Source organism: Mycteria americana, chromosome 16 (genome assembly GCF_035582795.1).
Source record: "Mycteria americana isolate JAX WOST 10 ecotype Jacksonville Zoo and Gardens chromosome 16, USCA_MyAme_1.0, whole genome shotgun sequence".
NCBI classification, from domain to species: domain Eukaryota; kingdom Metazoa; phylum Chordata; class Aves; order Ciconiiformes; family Ciconiidae; genus Mycteria; species Mycteria americana.
The window spans coordinates 754,634-774,195 of NC_134380.1; the positions used below are offsets into that span (position 1 = coordinate 754,634).

At 45.4% G+C, this 19,562-nt stretch overlaps 1 protein-coding gene across 1 annotated transcript; it reads right to left on the reverse strand.

Moving 5' to 3' along the window:
* Positions 1-1,482: 1,482 nt before the first annotated feature.
* On the reverse strand, positions 1,483-19,267 carry LOC142417869 (myosin heavy chain, skeletal muscle, adult-like). Its single transcript, XM_075518990.1, has 38 exons — positions 19,029-19,267; positions 18,796-18,939; positions 18,546-18,702; positions 15,240-15,267; positions 15,030-15,141; positions 14,740-14,832; positions 14,546-14,609; positions 14,360-14,458; positions 14,150-14,253; positions 13,912-14,050; positions 12,587-12,705; positions 12,339-12,488; positions 11,351-11,521; positions 10,626-10,932; positions 10,455-10,525; positions 10,106-10,193; positions 9,894-10,011; positions 9,433-9,556; positions 9,210-9,346; positions 8,850-9,105; positions 7,724-7,966; positions 7,317-7,493; positions 7,086-7,231; positions 6,908-6,998; positions 6,430-6,819; positions 6,151-6,277; positions 5,864-5,982; positions 5,202-5,398; positions 4,779-4,962; positions 4,527-4,692; positions 4,230-4,354; positions 3,758-4,066; positions 3,465-3,668; positions 3,070-3,195; positions 2,802-2,972; positions 2,611-2,715; positions 2,379-2,474; positions 1,483-1,778 (listed from the first exon to the last, which is right to left on the reverse strand). Exons 1-38 carry the CDS (start codon positions 19,233-19,235, stop codon positions 1,623-1,625), a joined length of 5,820 nt encoding a protein of 1,939 aa, XP_075375105.1. The 5' UTR covers positions 19,236-19,267; the 3' UTR covers positions 1,483-1,622.
* Positions 19,268-19,562: the final 295 nt, after the last annotated feature.

Genomic DNA, 19,562 nt, shown 5'->3' on the forward strand with positions numbered 1-19,562 from the left:
AAGAAAACTCATGGGCTGAGATAAGAACAGTTTAATGATTTCTTCATAATAATAATAATAATAATAATAACAACAACAACAACAATAATAAATTGTAATGAAAAGGAAAATAATGAGAGAGAGAGAGAGAGAGAGAGAGAGAAACACCACCCAGGGAAAAACAAAAAAACCCCCAAGTGATACAACCGCTCACCACTCACCAACCAACACCCAGCCAGTCCCCAAGCAGCAATCGCTTCCCCTCGGCCAGCTCCCCCCAGTTTATATACTGAGCATGATGTCATATGGCATGGAATAGCCTTTTGGCCAGTTTGGATCAACTATCTTGCTGTGCCCCCTCCCAGATTCTTGTGCACCTGGCAGAGCATGAGATGCTGAAAAGTCCTTGAGTAGTGTAAACATCACTTAGACGTGGACAGGGTTTCTCTGTAGTTACTTCCAGTAGATTTTTCTCGCCATGAACATAGCCGAGTTTCTTTTGAATCCATGTAATCCTTTAGTTTGCAGTGACAAGGAGTTCCACAGCTTAACTGCATACTTTGTGAAGAACCCACGTGTCTTTGTGGTTTTGAATACCTTGCCTTCAGGTAGTTTCATTTGATTTACACACACACTCACATACACACACACACAGTCCTCCACCTTCTGCCCTCTGCACTCTCCTGTTTCTTTTAGTGCCAGAGCCAGTTAGAACATTGATCCCTGCCAAGCTTCTCCACACTGTGCTGATTTTATAGTTCTGTCTTGTATGCCCTCTCAGCTCTCCCCTTTCCTATCTTAAGTCTCTGGGTTTGTATAATTGGTCCTCCTATGGAAGCCCCTCCATGCCTCTGATCAACTCTGTTGCCTTTGGAATCATAATTCCTTGCAAATTCCATTTGTCTCTTTTTATTTTCTCTTTCGCTACCACTGCTGAGAAATGAGTGGATGTTTTCACACAGTTATGCAGCACATGTGGAAGACCTTGCTCCTGATGGGTAACTGTCAGCTCAGAGTCCACCTTTTTATATGTGACACTGCATTGTGTCTCCCCACGTGTATAGTTTTGTGGTGGTAACTGTACTGAATTTTGTAAGCTATTCAATGGCACTGTTTGCTCAGTGTCATGAAAGCTTTCTGCATTTCTTAGGCATTGGTCATTGTCCTTACTGCCTGGAATAGTGTAATTTCATTGGGAAACATTATGTTCATTCCTGTTCAACACCTCTTCAGCTTCCTTTATCAATAGCTTGAACACCACAGGCGCCAGCACAAATAACTTTTCTCCTTCATTCTGTGTCTTTGAGGATTATTTATCTGAGTGAGAAGCTTCCTTTTTATCACTCACTAAAGTACTATAGAAGGGTTAAGTAGTTAGGAACTAGGGGACCAAAAGCTGTACCGTGGCATAGGTACACAAAAGTTATAACACAAAGCTGTGCCCAAAAGCTAATGATGATATGGAGCTAACCAGTAAAAAGAGAAACAAATGAAAACTGGTGCTCATGGTGCGTATGCAAAGGAATCTACGGTCTTTATTCTCTAGACCTTGACATGGTTACAAAGACTCATTGCAGAAGAAAGTGACCAAGAGGTTCACATTTTGTGCATCCCTCAGGTCACTTTGCTGCTTCATGACAGCCTCACTCTTCCTCTTCTATCTTCTTGCCATGAAACTCCCGGCTCTTCACCCGGAGCTTGTTGACCTGCGACTCTGCAATGTCAGCCCGCTCCTCGGCTTCCTCCAGCTCGTGCTGGATCTTGCGGAACTTGGAGAGGTTGACATTGGACAGCTCCTCCTGTGCGGGGAGAGGGAGGCGGTGGTGAGGAGCCCAGGGCAGGGGTTCCACGCCTCCTGCGCCTCGGCCTTGCGGGGTTGCGGCTCTTCCCTGGGGGAAGGCACAAACTTCCATCCCTCACCCACCACTGCTTACACATAAGCCTCACACAGACCTCCTCATCCTCCCTTATTCAGGACCCCACTGTGACAAGCTTCACCTGTACTGTGTCACTCTTGAGGAGCTATGTGTGCACTTATTCTGCCATTACTTGCTGCCCAACTATCAGTGTGATTTATTAGGTTGAGAAAGACCCTGAAGCCTTCTGCTGTCGATCAGCAGCAGAGATTCAGGAACTTCTCAGTCAGTGCGTGTGGCCCCTGGGTTTGTTGAGTCTGACCTCCTGTATAAAACAGGCTGCAGAATTCCCTCAGTTCATCCCTGACTGCAGGGTGCCCAAAACTCAGCAAGGCCTCGTGACACGATAATAACACAGCATGGCCAAGACTGTTGTGTCTTGGGAGTTTCTTTCATGCTCCTTTCCTGGTATTCATACTCATCTCAGTGAGCGTGCTGCCCCGATGGAAGGTGGCTCTTGCCCATTCTCCAAGCACTACTTACAGCCTCCTCAGCTTGTCTCTTGTAGGATTTCACCTTCATTTGCAGCTTGTCCACCAGATCCTGCAGCCTGAGAATATTCTTCCGATCTTCCTCAGACTAGAGTGGTTGGTAAGCAGGAAAGAGAATGAATTCTTGGTTTCCCAGCACGTGAGGTTAACAATTCCCCTTGGGGGTGGTGTGTGCAAAATCTGACTTGCTGTGAGAAAACTCTGTCAGCCCAAGGAGGCTTTACCTGGTAGGTCAGCTCCTTCACCCTCCTCTCGTACTTGCGCACACCCTTCACGGCTTCAGCGCTGCGCTTCTGCTCAGCATCAACCTCCCCTTCCAGCTCCCGCACCTGCAATGAGAAGCCCATCGTTGGAGCTTCCCTGGGGGTTACTTACATGACATGCTTGCAGGGGCACAACTACCAGCCCTACGCACTCTGGCCTCCAGCTTCTGGATTTGCTTCTTGCCTCCCTTCAGTGCCAACTGCTCGGCTTCATCCAGACGGTGCTGCAGGTCCTTCACCGTCTGGTCCAGGTTCTTCTTCATCCTCTCCAGGTGGGCGCTGGTGTCCTGCTCCTTCTTCAGCTCTTCTGCCATCATGGCTGCCTGAGGAGAGCAAAGGGTCAAAGCCATTTTGGGGCTGGAGACAGTTTTGCGGGGAGAATACATCCACCATCAGCAATGAAAGGAGCCCCCGACTCACATCTGTGATGGCCTTCTTGGCCTTCTCTTCAGCATTGCGAGCTTCCTGGATTGTCTCCTCCATTTCACCCTGAATTTGTATGATGTCTGTTTCCAGCTTCTTCTTGGTGTTGATCAGGCTGGTGTTCTGGGCAACAGGAAAGACATGATTTGTACTTTTAGACCTAGTGCCTCCACATCAAGAGTTGAAAGTGTGAGTGTTGTTTGTGAAAGTCTTTAACACAAGAGTCCTCTTTAGAGCCATAGCAGCAACCCAGACACGGGTGGCTGGCTAGATTGGCCATACCACAGCATGGCTGTTCACCTGTTTACATAGTAATCACTTACAAGATGCATAGCAATCTCATTCTGTGTTATCCCTTGGTGATGGGATTAATTTCCAGCGGAGTGCCTGACCTGGGTATGGAGGAGCTGCACACGTTCAGTGGCATCCAGAAGCTCCTGCTCAGCCACTTTCCTTGACCGCTCCGTCTGCTCCAGGGCTGCCCGTAGCTCCTCAACTTCAGCCTGCAGCAGGTTTGCTCTGCGCTCCACCATGGCCACCTGCTCCTTCAGGTCCTCCTGTGTCCTGAGAGCATCGTCCAAGTGTATCTGGGTATCCTGTAAAAGAGACAAGAGAAATTGCAAGGCAATAATTTTGGGTGCCAAAAAAGTCAAGGATGTAATTTCTGTAGCTTTGCTAAACGGACCTTGAGCACTGCCTGTGTGTTTCTCAGGTTCTTTTGTGCCTCTGCAGCCACACGGTTGGCATGGCTCAGCTGGATCTCCATTTCATTCAGGTCTCCCTCCATCTTCTTCTTCAGCCGCAGGGCTTCATTCCTGCTCCTGATCTCAGCGTCCAGGCTGCTCTGCATGGACTCCACAATTCTGAGGTGGTTTCTCTTCATCTGGTCGATCTCCTCATCTTTCTCTGCTATCTTCCTGTCAATCTCAGACTTCACCTGGTTGAGCTCAAGCTGGAGGCGCAGGATCTTCCCCTCTTCATGTTCTAAGGAGGCCTGGACAAGTCAGCAGGAACAGTGACTTAAACTACTGCTTGCTTCCTAAGAAGCCTTCTCTTATGCAGTACTTCATAAAATCTAGGCTTGCTTTCCTGCCATCTCTGCAGATAACTATCCCCATATTTTCAGTCTGGACACCATTTATTAGCACTGTGTGTACCTCAGCTTCCTCCAAGGCAGCCTGGATTTCATATTTCTCCTGCTCAATCTGCTTCTTGACTTTCTCCAGCTCATGAATCGCCTTTCCTCCCTCGGCAATCTGCTCCGTGAGGTCGGAAATCTCCTCTGTGGGAACAAAGACCAATGGCATGGTCAGGCACAGAGCAGAATGGGAAGGGCCCTGCCACAACAAGGTAAAAGGCACCTTTGCCGACCTGCAGGCACAGACCCATGTGGAGCGGTGCATAGCGGGGGAGAGCGAGAAAGCCCTGCCAGCAGCAGAGGGCCAGGGACTTACGCTGCAAGTTCTTGTTCTCACGCTTCAGCGTTTCCAGGTGGTCCAAGGACTCCTCATAGGCATTCTTCATCTTAAACAGCTCTGTGCTGAGAGAGCGAGACTCCTTCTGGGAGGCTTCCAGCTCAGCCTGTGTTTCCTCATACTTCTGCTTCCATTCTGCCAGGATCTGAAGAGAAAGGAGGCGTGAGTACGGATGTGGCAATCACGAGGGGATGCTCTGCCCAGGAGCCCCAGGTCTGGAGCCCAAAAGACCTTGTCAAAGTTCTTCTGTTTCTTATCCAGAGCTGCGCAGGCAGCATTTGATCGCTCTACTTCAATCATCAGGTCCTCCACTTCATTCTGCAGCCTCTGCTTTGTCTTTTCCAGGGAAGCACATTTGGCATTGACAGCTTCAACATGTTCCTCTGCATCCTGCAGGCGCTGGGCCAGCTTCTTCCTGCAAGGAGATAAGCACAACTCCAGGTTAGATCTAAAGGGTCTGTCACTTCTCTGTCCTAGCACCTACTGAGTATTCGGCCTGTCTTAGGATTTCTAGCCCTAAAGGCTACGTTTGCCTTCCTATATGCCTGCCTTCATCCCACCCCTCTCCTAACCCACTGTCAGAGACTCCAATTTCCAATTTCCCTTGATAGTCTCAGTCTTCTCCAGCTATTTGACACCCCACTTCCCACATACTTGGCCTCCTCCAGCTCCTCCGTGCGCTGAATAGCATCCGTCTCGTATTTGGTTCTCCACTGGGCCACTTCGCTGTTGGCCTTGGACAGGGCACGCTGCAGCTCCCCCTTGGCTTCCTGTTCCTCGTCATATTGTTCCCGGAGCAAGTCACAGTCATGGCGAGCAGACTGCAAGGCGTGGGCCAGGGCGTTCTTGGCCTGTGGGGACATTGGGATTGGTAACCTAAATACTTGCCTTGAGATGACTCTTGACAGTGAAACTGACAGTGAAACTAGAATGAAACTCTAATTAGGCAAATGCAAAGCCTGGAGCTGATGAAGCCTTCATCAATGTGTTCTGGAGGGTCAGGATGTGTTACTGACAGGTGCTCTGGGGACAGTAATCTGCTGTTTCTGTAAATGTTGCGACATATGTGTCTGAATCCTGTCTTAGAGAATATCGTCAGAATCTCATGCAAGCCTTGTGGATGACTTCCTCCAGCATCAAAATCATTATGCTTCCTTCCCTCTCTAGCTTGTGAGTGGGGGTATGTGCATTACTGCTCTTCCCTCCAGTACCACATGTGTTTGGGGAAAGAATATTGAACCAATCTTGGATCAGACAGAATTCTCCGGATGCTTTTAGGGGTGATGTAGGTTGTGGACAGTAGGGTACTTCCAGACCTTTATTTCTTCCTCTAGGTGCCTCTTGAGTTCCTCAATCTGTTGGGTAAATCCTTGCTTGCCCCTAGACAGCTGAGAAATCAGAGCATCTTTTTCCTCCACCTGGCGTGAATATTCACCTGGAAGGAGTGAAATGAAAAGAAGTCACTAGGCTACTAATGATATGACAGTTTCTGCCTGTAAACCCACGTAATCAGGAGAGGTTAACCAGTTATCATATTACGCCCTGTGGTATGCTCATGGCGTGCAGGTCCTCCAATTGCACCTCACGAATGAGGATGTCTCACCTGATTCTGTCTGCAGACGAGCTCTTTGAGTATTGAGGTCATTGATCATGCGCTGATTCTGCTCCTCCTTAGTTTTAATCTCACTCAGCTGGTCTTCCAGAGTGCGGCACATCTTCTCCAGATTTGCCTAGATAACAAACACAAGGAAGGAAAGGAAATGAACACCTGGACTCTGCCTTATCCTCACAGCAGGGATTTTTTTTATGAGAAGGTGGCTGGTAGATGTAGTCTATGTGCCATACCTTGGCCCTGTGAGCATGTTCTACTGCAATTCCATACCTTGGCCTTGGAGACAGACTCCATGTTACTGGCCAAGTCGTCAATCTCCATCTTCAGCTCACTCTTCTCCTTCTCCAGCTTCTGCTTCACTCGTTGCAGGTTGTCAATCTGCTCCCCAAGCTCGGCTGTGCTGTCAGCATGCTTCTTCCGCAGGGCGGCAGCCGTGGCTTCGTGCTGCAGTGTGGCCTCTTCGAGGTCACGACGCATCTTCTGGAATTCTGCCTCACGCTTCTTATTCATCTCAATCTGAGCTGCGGTAGCCCCTCCTGCTTCTTCCAGGCGCTCGCTGATCTCCTCTAGCTCCCTCGAGAGGTCAGCCCGATGCTTCTCTGCTTTTGCCCGAGAGGTTCGCTCTGCCTCAATTTCCTCCTCCAGTTCCTCAATACGAGCCTGTAGAACATCAGGGACCCTTCACACCCATGCCTTCCTCCTACCTCATGTCTTTCTGAAGGGCAGAAGAGAAGGAAGAGAGACTTGCCTGCAGCTCCTTGATCTTCTTCTGTAACTGGATTCCCAGGGCTTGCTCATCCTCGATTTTGCTCTGGATCTGGTTGATTTCAAAGTCTTTCCTTTGCACAAAGCAAATGGTGTTAGAGTGCAAAGAAAAAAGACAAGTACACCAGCCCAGCACTCAGGTGCCCCACAGCCACACTTACTTCTTCAGTTTCTCATCCAGCTGCTGCTTATCGTTTTCCAAATCCATTATGCTGTCATGGGCCAGCTTCAGGTCTCCTTCGAGTTTCCGCTTAGCTCTCTCAAGGTCCATGCGCAGCTTCTTCTCTTGCTCCAGGGACCCTTCCAGCTATAAAGAACAAGACCATCAGTGCTCTACCAGCCACATCTAACTCCATCCCTGTCCTTTTCTTGATGTATGCCTCTGTGCTTACATCGTCCACTTGCTGCTCCAGCTTGGTTTTAGCTTTGGTCAGAGTATTGACTTTGTCCTCTTCTGCCTGCAGGTCATCCAGCGTCTGCTGATGGGCCTCTTGGAGGGCTTTCTTCTCTTTTGTCAGCTTGGCAATGGTCTCATCCAGGGCTGCCATCTCCTCTGTGAGGTTTTTCACCTGTTGATTGTAAGAAGGTGCCAAAAGTCTGTGTAGAAGACTTGACTGCTAGTGCAGTGACCTTTTCACTTTGCAGTGCTTAGCCAGGAGCTTGTTTTTTATTTGGGCTTCCTTGCTGCCCCACTGTGATGCTCCTGGTACGTTCCAAAGCTAGCTTCGTTCTGAGGATACCAGGCTGATGTGCGAGGTATCTGTCCCTTCACCCTTTATGTGACTCTTTGTGTGGGTACCTTGTTTTCTGTGGCATGCTTCTCCTTCTCCACTTTGGCCAACGTTAACTCGAGGTCATCAATATCTTTCTTCAGCTCTGAACATTCATCCTCCAGTTTTCTCTTCTTGGCTGTCAGCTCGGCATTAATTTCCTCCTCATCCTCAGCCCTTTCAGTCACCTCCTTAATTTTGGCTTCCAGCTGGATTTTGGTTTTGATGAGCTGGTCACATCTTTCCTCAGCATCAGCCAAGCTATCTGCTTCCTGGTGGGGGGAGACAGATTTTTGTGGGTTGTAACGGATTGAAGTTTCTCCGCTCTGTCTTTTGTATCACTGAGTAGGCATGTGTTAAAAGGGGGGCTGAACCTGGCCTGCCACTCCAGCAACTGGAAGATCTGGCCTGGTGTCTACTGGGAAACCTTGTAATCTCAAATCAACATTGATTCCAAATTTTTTGTGTCTCTTAAAAGTGCCTCACGGAGAGCGTAGCTATGAGACTACCTCAGGCACCCACAAGCATGACACAACAGTGGTCACTTCAATTGCTAGTTTCAGCAGGAGCAAGGGCTTGGAGTCTTTTTTCCTGACAGAAACAGTATTCAATAGCTTCTTCTCTTTAACTGACTCATCATGAACATCATAATGTTTGGGGAGTAAAGGCTTTGTGAGAATAATTTAGTGGAGCAGGTGGTGTTTTGTTTGGTGTGAAGAGCCTCCTTTTCCTAACTGAGTCTGAATGGGAAGTATCCAGGTTTCTGAAAGTAATCAAGGCCTTCTAGCGTAGCTGTAAGCAGGAAAAGTGGGTCCTTCTCAGGTTTGCCTTTACTTTGTTAGACAGATACACGGCTTCGAAAGTTGAGTAGATGGAGATACTTCCCTTCCAGTTCAGAGCTCTCTGCTGTGGATTACATGTTGGCTAGTGTTACGTGGCTCCTTCCTCAGAGAGCAGGAATGCCGAGCCTCATGTGGGGCTGCCATGAGACTCACCATGCCCCTGCCAGTGCCTGTTTACTCAACATTAGAGTGTGTGATATACGCTGTTTTCTTCTGCATGTTAGTCAGCTTTCTGCAAGTCTCTGCTTCGGGTAAGAAGCATTCTGACTGTATATCGTTCTTTTCTCAGGGACAAATGAACGGTGATACTCACCGCCTGTACTTGGAGCTGCAGGTCATTTTTCTCCTGCAGTAAGGTCACCATTTTCTCCTCCAGCTCTTTCCTCTTTGCCTCAGACTTTGCAAGCTCTTCCTTGGTTTTCTCAAACTCTTGTTTCATGTTGGCCATCTCCTTCTCAGATTCTGCACTCTTCAGCAAGGGCTTGATCTTGAAGAACAGCTTCATCCAGGGCCAGTGCTTGACGTTCATGAATGCACGAACATTGTACTGGATACAGAAGATTGAGTCCCTGAAATAAAATTCACATGGCTATTGCATACTCTGTGGGTAGTAAATTTAGACTCAATTAGCCAAGTACCATGAGAACACAATACGTGGGTGAGAAATGTCTACCTCCTCTCCACCATTCTCCGATACTCCACTCTCATCAGGAAGCCCCTGCACCTGGCTTGTGTCATGGTCATAATGGCTGCTAGTTTCTCATCTCTCATCTCCTCCAGAAGACCTATCAGTCCAGCTTTGAAGAACACCTTAAGAAATGGAATATTGTGGCACATCAGTCTCAGGTAGTGTGTAACAGAGGCACGTAGCATTTGAATGCAGGACTTGTTTCTACCTTGGTGTGACCAAATCTGTACTGGGTGTGGTCCACATCAATGGACCCAAGAAGCTTCTCTGAAGCCTTCTTGCTGTCCATGAACTGACCTTCTGGAATAGCACTTGCATTAAGCACTCTGTATCTGTAGGAGAAAGCAGAACATGAAGAAATCCTCATTACTGAAACCACCACTGTGACTGAACCCCACAGCCTTCTCAGCAACACCTGACTGTCTGACTGAGTAATGTCACGTATTAGAGACAGTCCATTCTTTCAAGACAGTGTAAGTGGAGATTTCATACTGTTAACTCAGAGTCCACGGGAATCCTGACCATCAATATAAAATTAATCATAAACTCACAATAAAACACATCTCTGTTACTACTTAGGTTCTTTTTAAAGTATAATGTTTCAAGTTTGTTAAGGTAATCAGACTCTTCAGCTTGGTTTGAATGGGCAGAAAGGTGGAGCACTCTCACCTTTGTTTGAAGTCAGCATACAGGACTCTGCTGGGGAATCCTTTCCTGCAAATTCTGATCCCTTCCAGCACACCATTGCAGCGCAGCTGATGCAGCACCAGCTCATGCTCCATGGCACCTAACACATATCACAATTAGTGACTACCCTGCTGTTTGATACACAGGAGAAGAGCTTCTGCTGCTCAAGTTTTCCTCCTATTGAACCCCCTTACCAGGTGTTTTTGTTTCATTTGGGATGATGCATCGTACAAAATGGGGGTGAGTGCTGCGTAGATTTGTCATCAGCTTGTTTAAATTCTCCTGTGAAATTACAAGGTGAAGTTTAGATTAAAGCTTGTGAACACTGCATGCTTATATGTGATGTGCATATAAAAACTGGATCTTTCAATGTCTTGACCTATCAGAAATGCATGGTTATGTTGGTGTAATCTTCCTTCAAAAAAATAGGAATGAGAGTCTGCTCAGGGAATTAAAGGGCTGTCTTCTCACAGCAATGCTACTCAACTCCCATGTTATTTCAGTGGCTATGTTTAATAATGAGGTAGTGAATTCTGTACTTACCCGGAAAAGAGCTGAGACCGTCTGGAAAGAAGAACCCTTCTTCTTACCACCCTTCTTGCCACCACCAGCCTCTGCAATATTGAAGAAAATGAGCTGATGCCTTTAACATTGCCTTTGAGACTCCCCTTTGCACAGTATGAACACATGGAATACGGATTTTACAGAGCTTACCTGCTTCCCCACCATAGGTGGCAAAGAGTAAAGCCAGTGTCTTCACAGATGATTTCTGATACAGCCCAATGACAGTTTCATTCAAGGGATCCTTGTTCTTCTCAAGCCAGCCAGTGATGTTGTAGTCTACTGTGCCAGCATAGTGTATCAGGGAGAAGTGGGCCTCAGCCTTGCCTTTGGCAGGCTTGGGCTTCTGGAAGTTGCTGGACTTGCCCAGATGTTGGTCATAGAGCTTGTTCTTGAAAGAGGTGTCAGTTGCCTTGGGGAACATGCACTCCTCTTCCAGGATGGAGAAGATGCCCATGGGCTGGAAGGTACCACAAGAAGTGACAGAGAAAGACGATAATGATGTGAAGCATGTGCTATGAACATCAAAGATACCAGTGTGTTGCTGGTAGCATCTCAGCCTGGATAAGGGCCTAAGTTTGTCAGGAGCTGTTCTCAGCCAGGGAGCCTATTTCTGCCCTCCCTTACCTTCCTGAAGCATGTCTTCACAGAACGGGTAAGAAAGTCTGTCTGGTTCAGGTTAGAATTGAGAGTAGCATTGGAGGTTGCACAGATTTGCATTTCCTAATTTCTCTTCCCCAGACTAAAATAAATTTCAGTGCAAAGTATTTTGTTTAACTGACACTGAATGCCTGGCCGTGAGTTCTTCCTGAGCTGAATCTGGCTCAGAAACATCACAGAATTCCAAAATACATCATACACTTGTATGGAAAAGGTACCTTCTCAATGAGCTCAATGCAAGCAGCCAGGTCCATCCCAAAGTCAATGAATGTCCATTCAATTCCTTCCTTCTTGTATTCCTCCTGCTCCAGCACGAACATGTGGTGGTTGAAGAACTGTTGCAGTTTCTCATTGGTGAAGTTGATGCACAGCTGCTCAAAGCTGTTGAACTGCCCAAAGGAAGGAGAGGGGCACAGGTTCTCAAAGGGTGGCAAACACCACAAGGTTTTGCTAGCATTCTCCTAATGCTGCTTGAAGTTCCCCAGCTGAAACACTACTCCTAACCATACCGTAACAGCATGTGTTTCCTTAGCAGGACTTCTATTGTAAAAGTCACTGTTCTCAAAGGATTTTATTATTATTACTTTTGGAATCAAGCTAAAAGTAATATTTCTTTTTTTTACTGTGCTACTCAAAAGCAAATCCTTCAGTAACCTTAGCTGCAGCATCGTGTAGGTGTCTCAACTCTCCAGCCGCCCAGAGAGAGGAAACCTCCTCAGTGTCCCACCCAAGAATTTCTCTGCCCTCAGAGCAACAATCCAGGGGTTTCTCTGCTTTGTCACAGGAGTCCTAGCATCGTGACTGCATTCACAACACAGAAAACATGCTGTGAGCTTTCCCATAGCACTACCCTTTCCTTGGCTCTTCCAAGAGCATCCATACCTTTGGCCCACATCTGTGTGAGCCTTAGTCCTAGAGCTGTCTCTTTGTTTGCAAAGCCTAAGAGCTTTGCAAGCTTAAGGGCCTCTGAGACCATTTGTCAGAAAGCAGAGCTTTCTTCTACCTCCTGACAACGTTAGAATCAGAGTGTTTGTTAGCAAAGCCATTTGAGGGTGCTACTGTGACAGAGAAGAGGGAGGGGTTTCTAGAAAACTGCAGAGGAGGAGGATAAACTTCTGAATCTTCTTAAGCAGAAGTGTGTTTCTGAGTCCTCATGACCCCTCCCTGGCCCTCCCTTGACTATGGTGACAAATCCTTGTTCCTTACATCAAAGATCTCAAAGCCAGCAATGTCCAGGACACCAATGAAGTACTGTCTGGGCTGCTTGGTATCCAGCTGTTGGTTGATGCGAATAACCATCCACAAGAACATCTTCTCATAGACAGCTTTTGCCAGGGCACCAACCGCATTGTTCACCTAAAGCAGAGAAGAAAGGACTAGAGTTACCTCCCAGGGTCAAAGACGAATCCTCAAGTACTCTTTCAAGCCATGTATTTTCAACGTCCAGATTTTACCTGTTCCACAGTTTGACCTTTGGTCACAAATTCATTCCCAACCTTGACTCGAGGATAACACAGGGCTTTCAGCAGGTCAGCTGAGTTCAGGCCCATCAGGTAGGCAGCCTTGTCAGCCACTAAAGAGGGGGAGAGAGAGAGAAGCATTTGTCTGTGGGCAATGGCTAGAAATGGGCCGGTGTCAACAACTCCACTGTTCACGTTCTAGAAATGGAAAAGCATTGGTCCGGTCTCATACAGAAGGTCTGGGAAGGAATGTAAATTCTGGACGCTGATGATGGCCTTCTGTCCTGGTTTCAGCAGAGATAGAGTTAATTTTCTTTATAGTGGCTGGTATGGGGCTATGTTTTGGATTTGTGCTGAAAACAGTGTTGATAATACAGAGATGTTTTAGTTGTTGCTGCACTGGTCAAGGACTTTTCAGCTTCCCATGCTCTGCCAGGTGCAGAAGAAGTTGGGAGGGGGCACAGCCAGGACAGCTGATCCAAACTGACCAAGGGGCTATTCCATACCATATGATGTCATGCTCAGTATATAAAGCTGGAGAAGAAGAAGGAAGCGGGGGACATTTGGAGTTACGGCATTTGTCTTCCCAAGTAACCATTAGGCGTGATGGAGCCCTGCTTTCCTGGAGATGGCTGAACACCTGCCTGTTGATGGGAAGGAATGAATGAATTCCTTGCTTTGCTTTGCTTGCGTGCGCAGCTTTTGCTTTAGCTATTAAACTGTCTTTATCCCAAACCTTGAGTTTTCTTACTTTTGCTCTTCCAATTCTCTCCCCCATCCCACCGGGGGGGAGTGAGCGAGCGGCTGCGTGGTGCTTAGTTGCCGGCTGGGGCTAAACCACGACACCTTCTCTGAAAGCAAGACTAGGTATGGCTTGGATAGGAATAGCTAGAATCTGGAATTTCCCAGAAGAGCCCCAAAAGGCTCTGGGAATACATGAGGCATGCATGCAGCACATTCCTTTTCTGTGGAAAGTGCATGTCTGCTTAGCAAAGAATGCAGGATTTATCTCACCAGAAATGTGATTGCACATCACGGTGACTTAGTGGTTGAAGGTTTTACAGAGAGAGAGATATCCTGTGTTGAAGCTGAAGTTCCCCCTTTCAGGCTGTGTGTTTTTGGGGAGTATCCATTGGGTAAAATAATGGTATTTCCCATGATCAGGGAAGCACCTCTGCAGTTAGCTAGACAATGAACAAATATGCTTTTCCTCGGTGCTTTATGTGGTGACTCAGGCCAACAAAGGCCTGTCTTTGGAGGCTAACATATCATCTCTGCAAACAGAGAATGAACAAGTCAGTTGCTGAATTTGCTGATACCTTCTGTGCCATCTGGCTCTGCCTGCTCCTCTCGTTGTTTCTGCTTGAACTTCAGGTTCCCGTAGTGCATGACAGCCCCTGTCAGCTTGTAGATGGCAGTCTTTTCATCAGCAGTGAAGCCCAGGATGTCAATGGCACTCTGCAGTCAAAAAAATGAATTAAAATACACGTCCTTAGTAGGTCACCTATGTCACCTTTGAGACATGTACAGTAGGTATCTTTTTGCTGTGTTACTTACGTCTGTGGCCATGAGCTCCTCCTGGTCATCGATGCTGGGAACAGTCACCTCACCTTGACTCACATAGTGGAAATCATAAGGGTTGGTGGTAATGAGGAGCATGTCTGAAAGCAGGAAGAGGCAAGGCACAGGCTTAGTTTTGCCAACCAGGTAATACAGGGAACAGCTGCTCAGCGATCATCCTCAAAAAGTCATAATGATCCTTCCTACCAATTAGCTCTGGCTTCTTGTTGGAGGTGATCTGATAAAATATGTGGTAGCTTCTTTCTGCCTTGAGCTGGAAAGTGACTCTGGACTTCTCCAGCAGATCTAGCAAGGAACGTAGAAAGAGTTAGGCAGAGGAACACACATGGAGGTGGGAATTTGGGAAAGAATGGGATCAGGAGAGTCTCTTACAAGTTTCAATGTCAGCAGAAGCCAGTTTGCCTGTGGCTCCAAAGTGGATTCTGATGAATTTGCCCTGTTAAGGAGAAGTAGCAGCATTTCAGCCCGGATGGGTTCTTTTGACGTCTCCTTTACGTGGAATACTGCTAGGGCCATCACTTATCTTGTAATGAGAGGGAGAGATTTTGTCCAAAGCAACAACTTACAAAGCGTGAGGAGTTGTCATTCCTCACGGTCTTGGCATTTCCAAAGGCCTCCAGCAGTGGGTTGGCGCTGATGATTTGATCCTCAAGCGTTCCCTGCAGGACGATAATTATTGCTGGTTATCCTTTCCAAAAATCATGTCAGGAACAGAGGAAAGCATTGACTCAAGCTCGTGTCTATTAATCATTGATTTAATCCTCAGTCATTCCCTACAGGATGATAATTATTGTTACAGTGTTTAGCTGACATGGCAATTACACGCCAAGTGTTCAGTCCGTTCTTCCTGACTCACCTGCATTTTGCCTGACTGCTCTTCCTTCTTCTTCTCCCCACTCGCTGCAATTGTTGCAAAGTACTGGATGACACGCTTTGTGTTCACAGTCTTCCCTGCACCGGATTCTCCTCTGTCAAAACAATGAGAGAAGCAGAGAGCATATGGTCAGGCAGGAGGTCCCCTGGCACTGGGCAGCCCTGCAGGGACCCGAGCAGGGAGTGTACATACGTGATCAGGATCGACTGGTTCTCGCGGTCTGTGAAAGAGGCAGAAACAGAGATTATTAATATGTATCATGAATATCCTGGATAAAAATATTCCTGGGACTTTTAGAAGATGCACTAGCTGTAGGCAGCTAATTCCTTTCATAAACTGTGTGCCTTCACCCCTAATTCCTTCTGAACATTTTAAAGTTCCCAGCTGTAGCTGGGAAGCTAACATGTCAACACTGATGTGGATGTCAGGTGTAGTACACACGCTTCTTTTTCTGGATATTCTCTTCAGTTCAAGCTGCTCATTTTCGTTAGGAAAAGGATTCCAAATAAGGAGTATGTTTGTAGAGTTACTGATTAACTGAAGTATCTGTAAGCTGAAGTGAACTGGAGCAGGTGCGTCTCATAAACTTTATAATATAGGAACAACCACTCCTGACCAGTCCATAGGCCCCCCCTAGACTGTTTTTCTGTCAGTGGCCACTTGATTGTTGCCTAAAGAAAATCACAAAAACATCATAAGCATGTAGTAACCTTTTATCAGAATACTCTCCCATACTCTAAAATATTGAAATTTTGGTACTTCCAGAGCTAGATTGGACGGTTTTGTGTGTAATAGCTTGGGCTGACTTTGCTTTCCAGAATTTTGTCTGGTTGCTTTTTTAACCCATGCTCAGTTCTTTTCCTGTTGTTTCAACTTTTATCATCCAGTCTGCTATGGTTTTGAAGTACTTACTGTGTGAAGGAAAAAAATGTGGTTGGTGCTGAGCTCGGTTTTTCATGTCCTCTTTCCTTGTCTATTCATCTTCTACATGCCATGCATAATTTTATAAAGTAGCACAAATCATTTGTCTAGAGTTATCTGAGCAGATGTCCTGCCACACCTTTAGGAAACCTTTTCATCTTTTGTTTTGACCTCTTCCATTTCTACTCTATTCTTTTTTGAAATAGGAAGGGCAGAAATGCGTACAGTACACAATGTGCAGACATTTCTTGGGTAACCACCATGATATAATTATGTTTTCTCTTTTGGTCTCTATTTCTTGCTCAGTGATCTCCACCTTTCAACTTGTTATTTTGTAGATTTCTGATCACTGATCCAAAATTTTTGAAGCTGTATTAAGAAGCAGAAAGCAGAAGCAGTAGTTCTCAGCAATAGCCTGTCTTTTGGGTTTTTTTCCTATGTCCATTGTTTTACATTCTTGTTGACCAAACTTGCCACATCACTGAATAATAATTCCATTATTTAATGTCATAAAGTCCTTCTGAAATTCTTCACTGTTAGACCTCATCTTTACTGGCCTGAAGGACTTAGTCAAATCTGAAAGCTTGTCGTCATTTCCAGATCATTTAAAAATATGTTGAACAGCAGAATTCCCAGAACAGATCCCCGTGTGACTTCACTGATAAAATCTTTGCACTACGAAAACTGAAAAAAAAAAATTTATAACATCTTACTTTTTCTTAACCAGTTGGTTTTGAACCTTTTCAATTCTATAGCTGGTAGTTAATGTAAGTGTAAAAAATATGTTAAGAATAGCTGCTTTATCAACTGTACTGAAGATCTTTGTTGAATTCAGATAGGTTACCTTGACCAGCTCTCCTTTGTTAAAAAAAATCAGTAGTTTTGTAAGGCAAGACTTCCCTTTAAAAAAAAATGCATCTTTTTTTTCTTGGTAAGTCACATATATTCACATGCCCAGTAATTGCCTTGTTTAGAGATTGCTGGCAGTTTGCCTGTTACAACAATCAAGCTGACTGGTATGCTGTTCCTTAAAACTCCCTCACACTCGTTTTAAAAGTTAGCGTAACATTCACCGTTTGAGGCAATTTCGAGTGAGAATTTTTGATCTGTAGAGTTCCACTGGAATGCCTGGTTGAATTCTGTCTTGGTCATTCGCTAGTGTTTATTTTATTGTGGGTTTAAGGACACTTTAATCAGAAGAAGTCCCTCTGATGAATCCCACTATAAGGAGGACTTCCAGAAATTAATACTTCCCACACTGCTTTAAGGTAAACAAATGAAAATGCCATTTAGTTTTTCTGATACGACCTTATATTTTCCAAGCTGTCTTTTAAAATTTTAACTGTGTCAGTACAGACTCTACGGACTCATTTTAAGCCCTTCTGCTCCTTATGTATTTGAAAAAGAAATAAATACAAGTTTTTATGCATGCTGCAAGTTGTTCTCAAACCTTTAATTTTGCATGCCTTCTTGTGTTTTCAGTTAACTAGCCAGAGTTATGTTTTGAAGAAAGTCTATGTGTGTTTAATAGCCTACCTTAATAGGCTGTGTAGCTGGACTGGCTTTCAAAGAAAGTGCTTTTTGCCAGATGATTTACATTTGTTCTACACCTGTAGGATGGTGTTTTCCAATAATCTGCATGCAGTCTGAAGAGACTAAGGCATTAGGTAACTAACTCCCCATGGAAAACTCTGGGTTTGCGTTCACCAAGTTCCTGCACATTTCTTGAAGGTGCCAGCAAGAGTAAATGTATGATGACTTACATAAATACTGTCACGATAGGACACACTAAACAAACATCAATTTATTATTGTTCCATTTTCATAGTATTCTCTTCCAATTAAACTTCTTACCACTCTGAATACTACAGAATTAAATACAGCAACTGGGGAAGGAGGGGGGAACAAGATTTCTTTTAAACAAATTAAAATATACCTCTCTTTGTTTAATATTTTTCTGACTGATCCACCCTTTCTTGAAAGTATGGAGATTTAGACAATGCTAGAAAAGTTTTCACTACCTTTTTTTCTTATTGCTTCCATTTACATTACTGAATGGAAAGAAGAAATTGTTTCTGAAATGGAGGGAGGAAGTATCAATTTTCCAAGCAGGTTTCACTAATGTCTGACTAAGACTGCTTCCCGAGTTTTCATAAAACCACCATAGGAAGCATTGTCTTCAGTGTTGAATCTCTTTTCCCTTTACACCCAATCTTATTTACAGAACTCCACCCTAGTGACTTTCAGTCCTGCAAAGCAAATCATTCAAAAAACAATCCTCTCAACTAAGAAAAAAACAGAAATTTAAAAGTTTAGACAAATTTCTTTGAAGGAAAATCTGACAATGTATTCAGAGTTAAACCATATCCTCCCAAATCTCTTGGACAGTAAATTTTAACATTGATTGTTAGAAACATGATCTCAATGATGGTGTCCAGTAAAGAAAATATTTCCAGTCATGAGAGGACATCCACCCTCCCAACCCCATTAAACTGAACTATTTTGGAGTAAAAAGACTTTTTTTCTCCTCTGCGAGTGTTCACAGCCAAAAAAATTTAAAGAAAACCAAGCAACTCACCAGTCAGCATGAACTGATAAGCATTGTCAGAGATGGAGAAGATGTGTGGAGGGGCCTCCTGGCGCTTCTTGCCTCGGTAGGCCAACACCACCTCTGGGTTGTACACCGGCAGCCACTTGTAGGGGTTGACAGTGACGCAGAAGAGACCCGAGTAGGTCTGCGAGGAAGGGAGACAGCACGTTGGCTTCCACTTAGCCTGGCAGAGCAGTTCCTCCTAGCTGCCCAAAGGAAGACTGCTGCTGGTACTTACGTAGATCATCCAGGCTGCATAACGCTCTTTGAGGTTGTACAGCACAGCGGGTTCGTGGAGGTGGGTCATCATGGCCATGTCCTCGATTTTATCATACTTGGGTGGGTTCATGGAGAAGACTTGATCTTCCTTCACGGTCAGCGTCTGTCAGATGAAGAAAGAGATGCATGTACGTCAGCTATGAGCTGAGACTGGGAATTACATACAGTTTTTAAGCCTTGGTTTTTACTCACTTCTCCTGCTTCAGACTTGACAGTGACCTTCCCTGATTCCCTACTCTGGATTGTCCCTTTCACAAAGGATTCCTTAGGATGCACCACAAAGACGGATGTCTTGGCATCGAAAGGCTTGTTCTGGGCCTCGATTCTTTCCTTCTCTGACTTTCGGAGATAGGGAGCCGCCTCCCCAAAGACGGCCATCTCAGAGTCTGGAGAGGCCATGTCTGCAGTTTATTGAAGGCACGTCAGCAGAGAACCCTGTGGCAGAAAAGAAATGTAGCATCAATAGATCATTAATGTATCCTCCTTGCAAGGAGACCTTTTCCAATGTTTTAAAATTAAGCACATACTAGAATTGCTAAAACTAGCAAAAAGCTAGCCTTCCTCCTGTTTAATGATTTAAACCTAGAAGAGAAAAATCTTGTTTTCATCCTTGAATAATACAGAATAACCTTTTAAAAATTACTGTTATTTGTGTCTTGTGACACTGTACAGATTGTACACTGGCTTTACAGATTGTACAGATTGTAGAGTGTCATATTTGAGAAT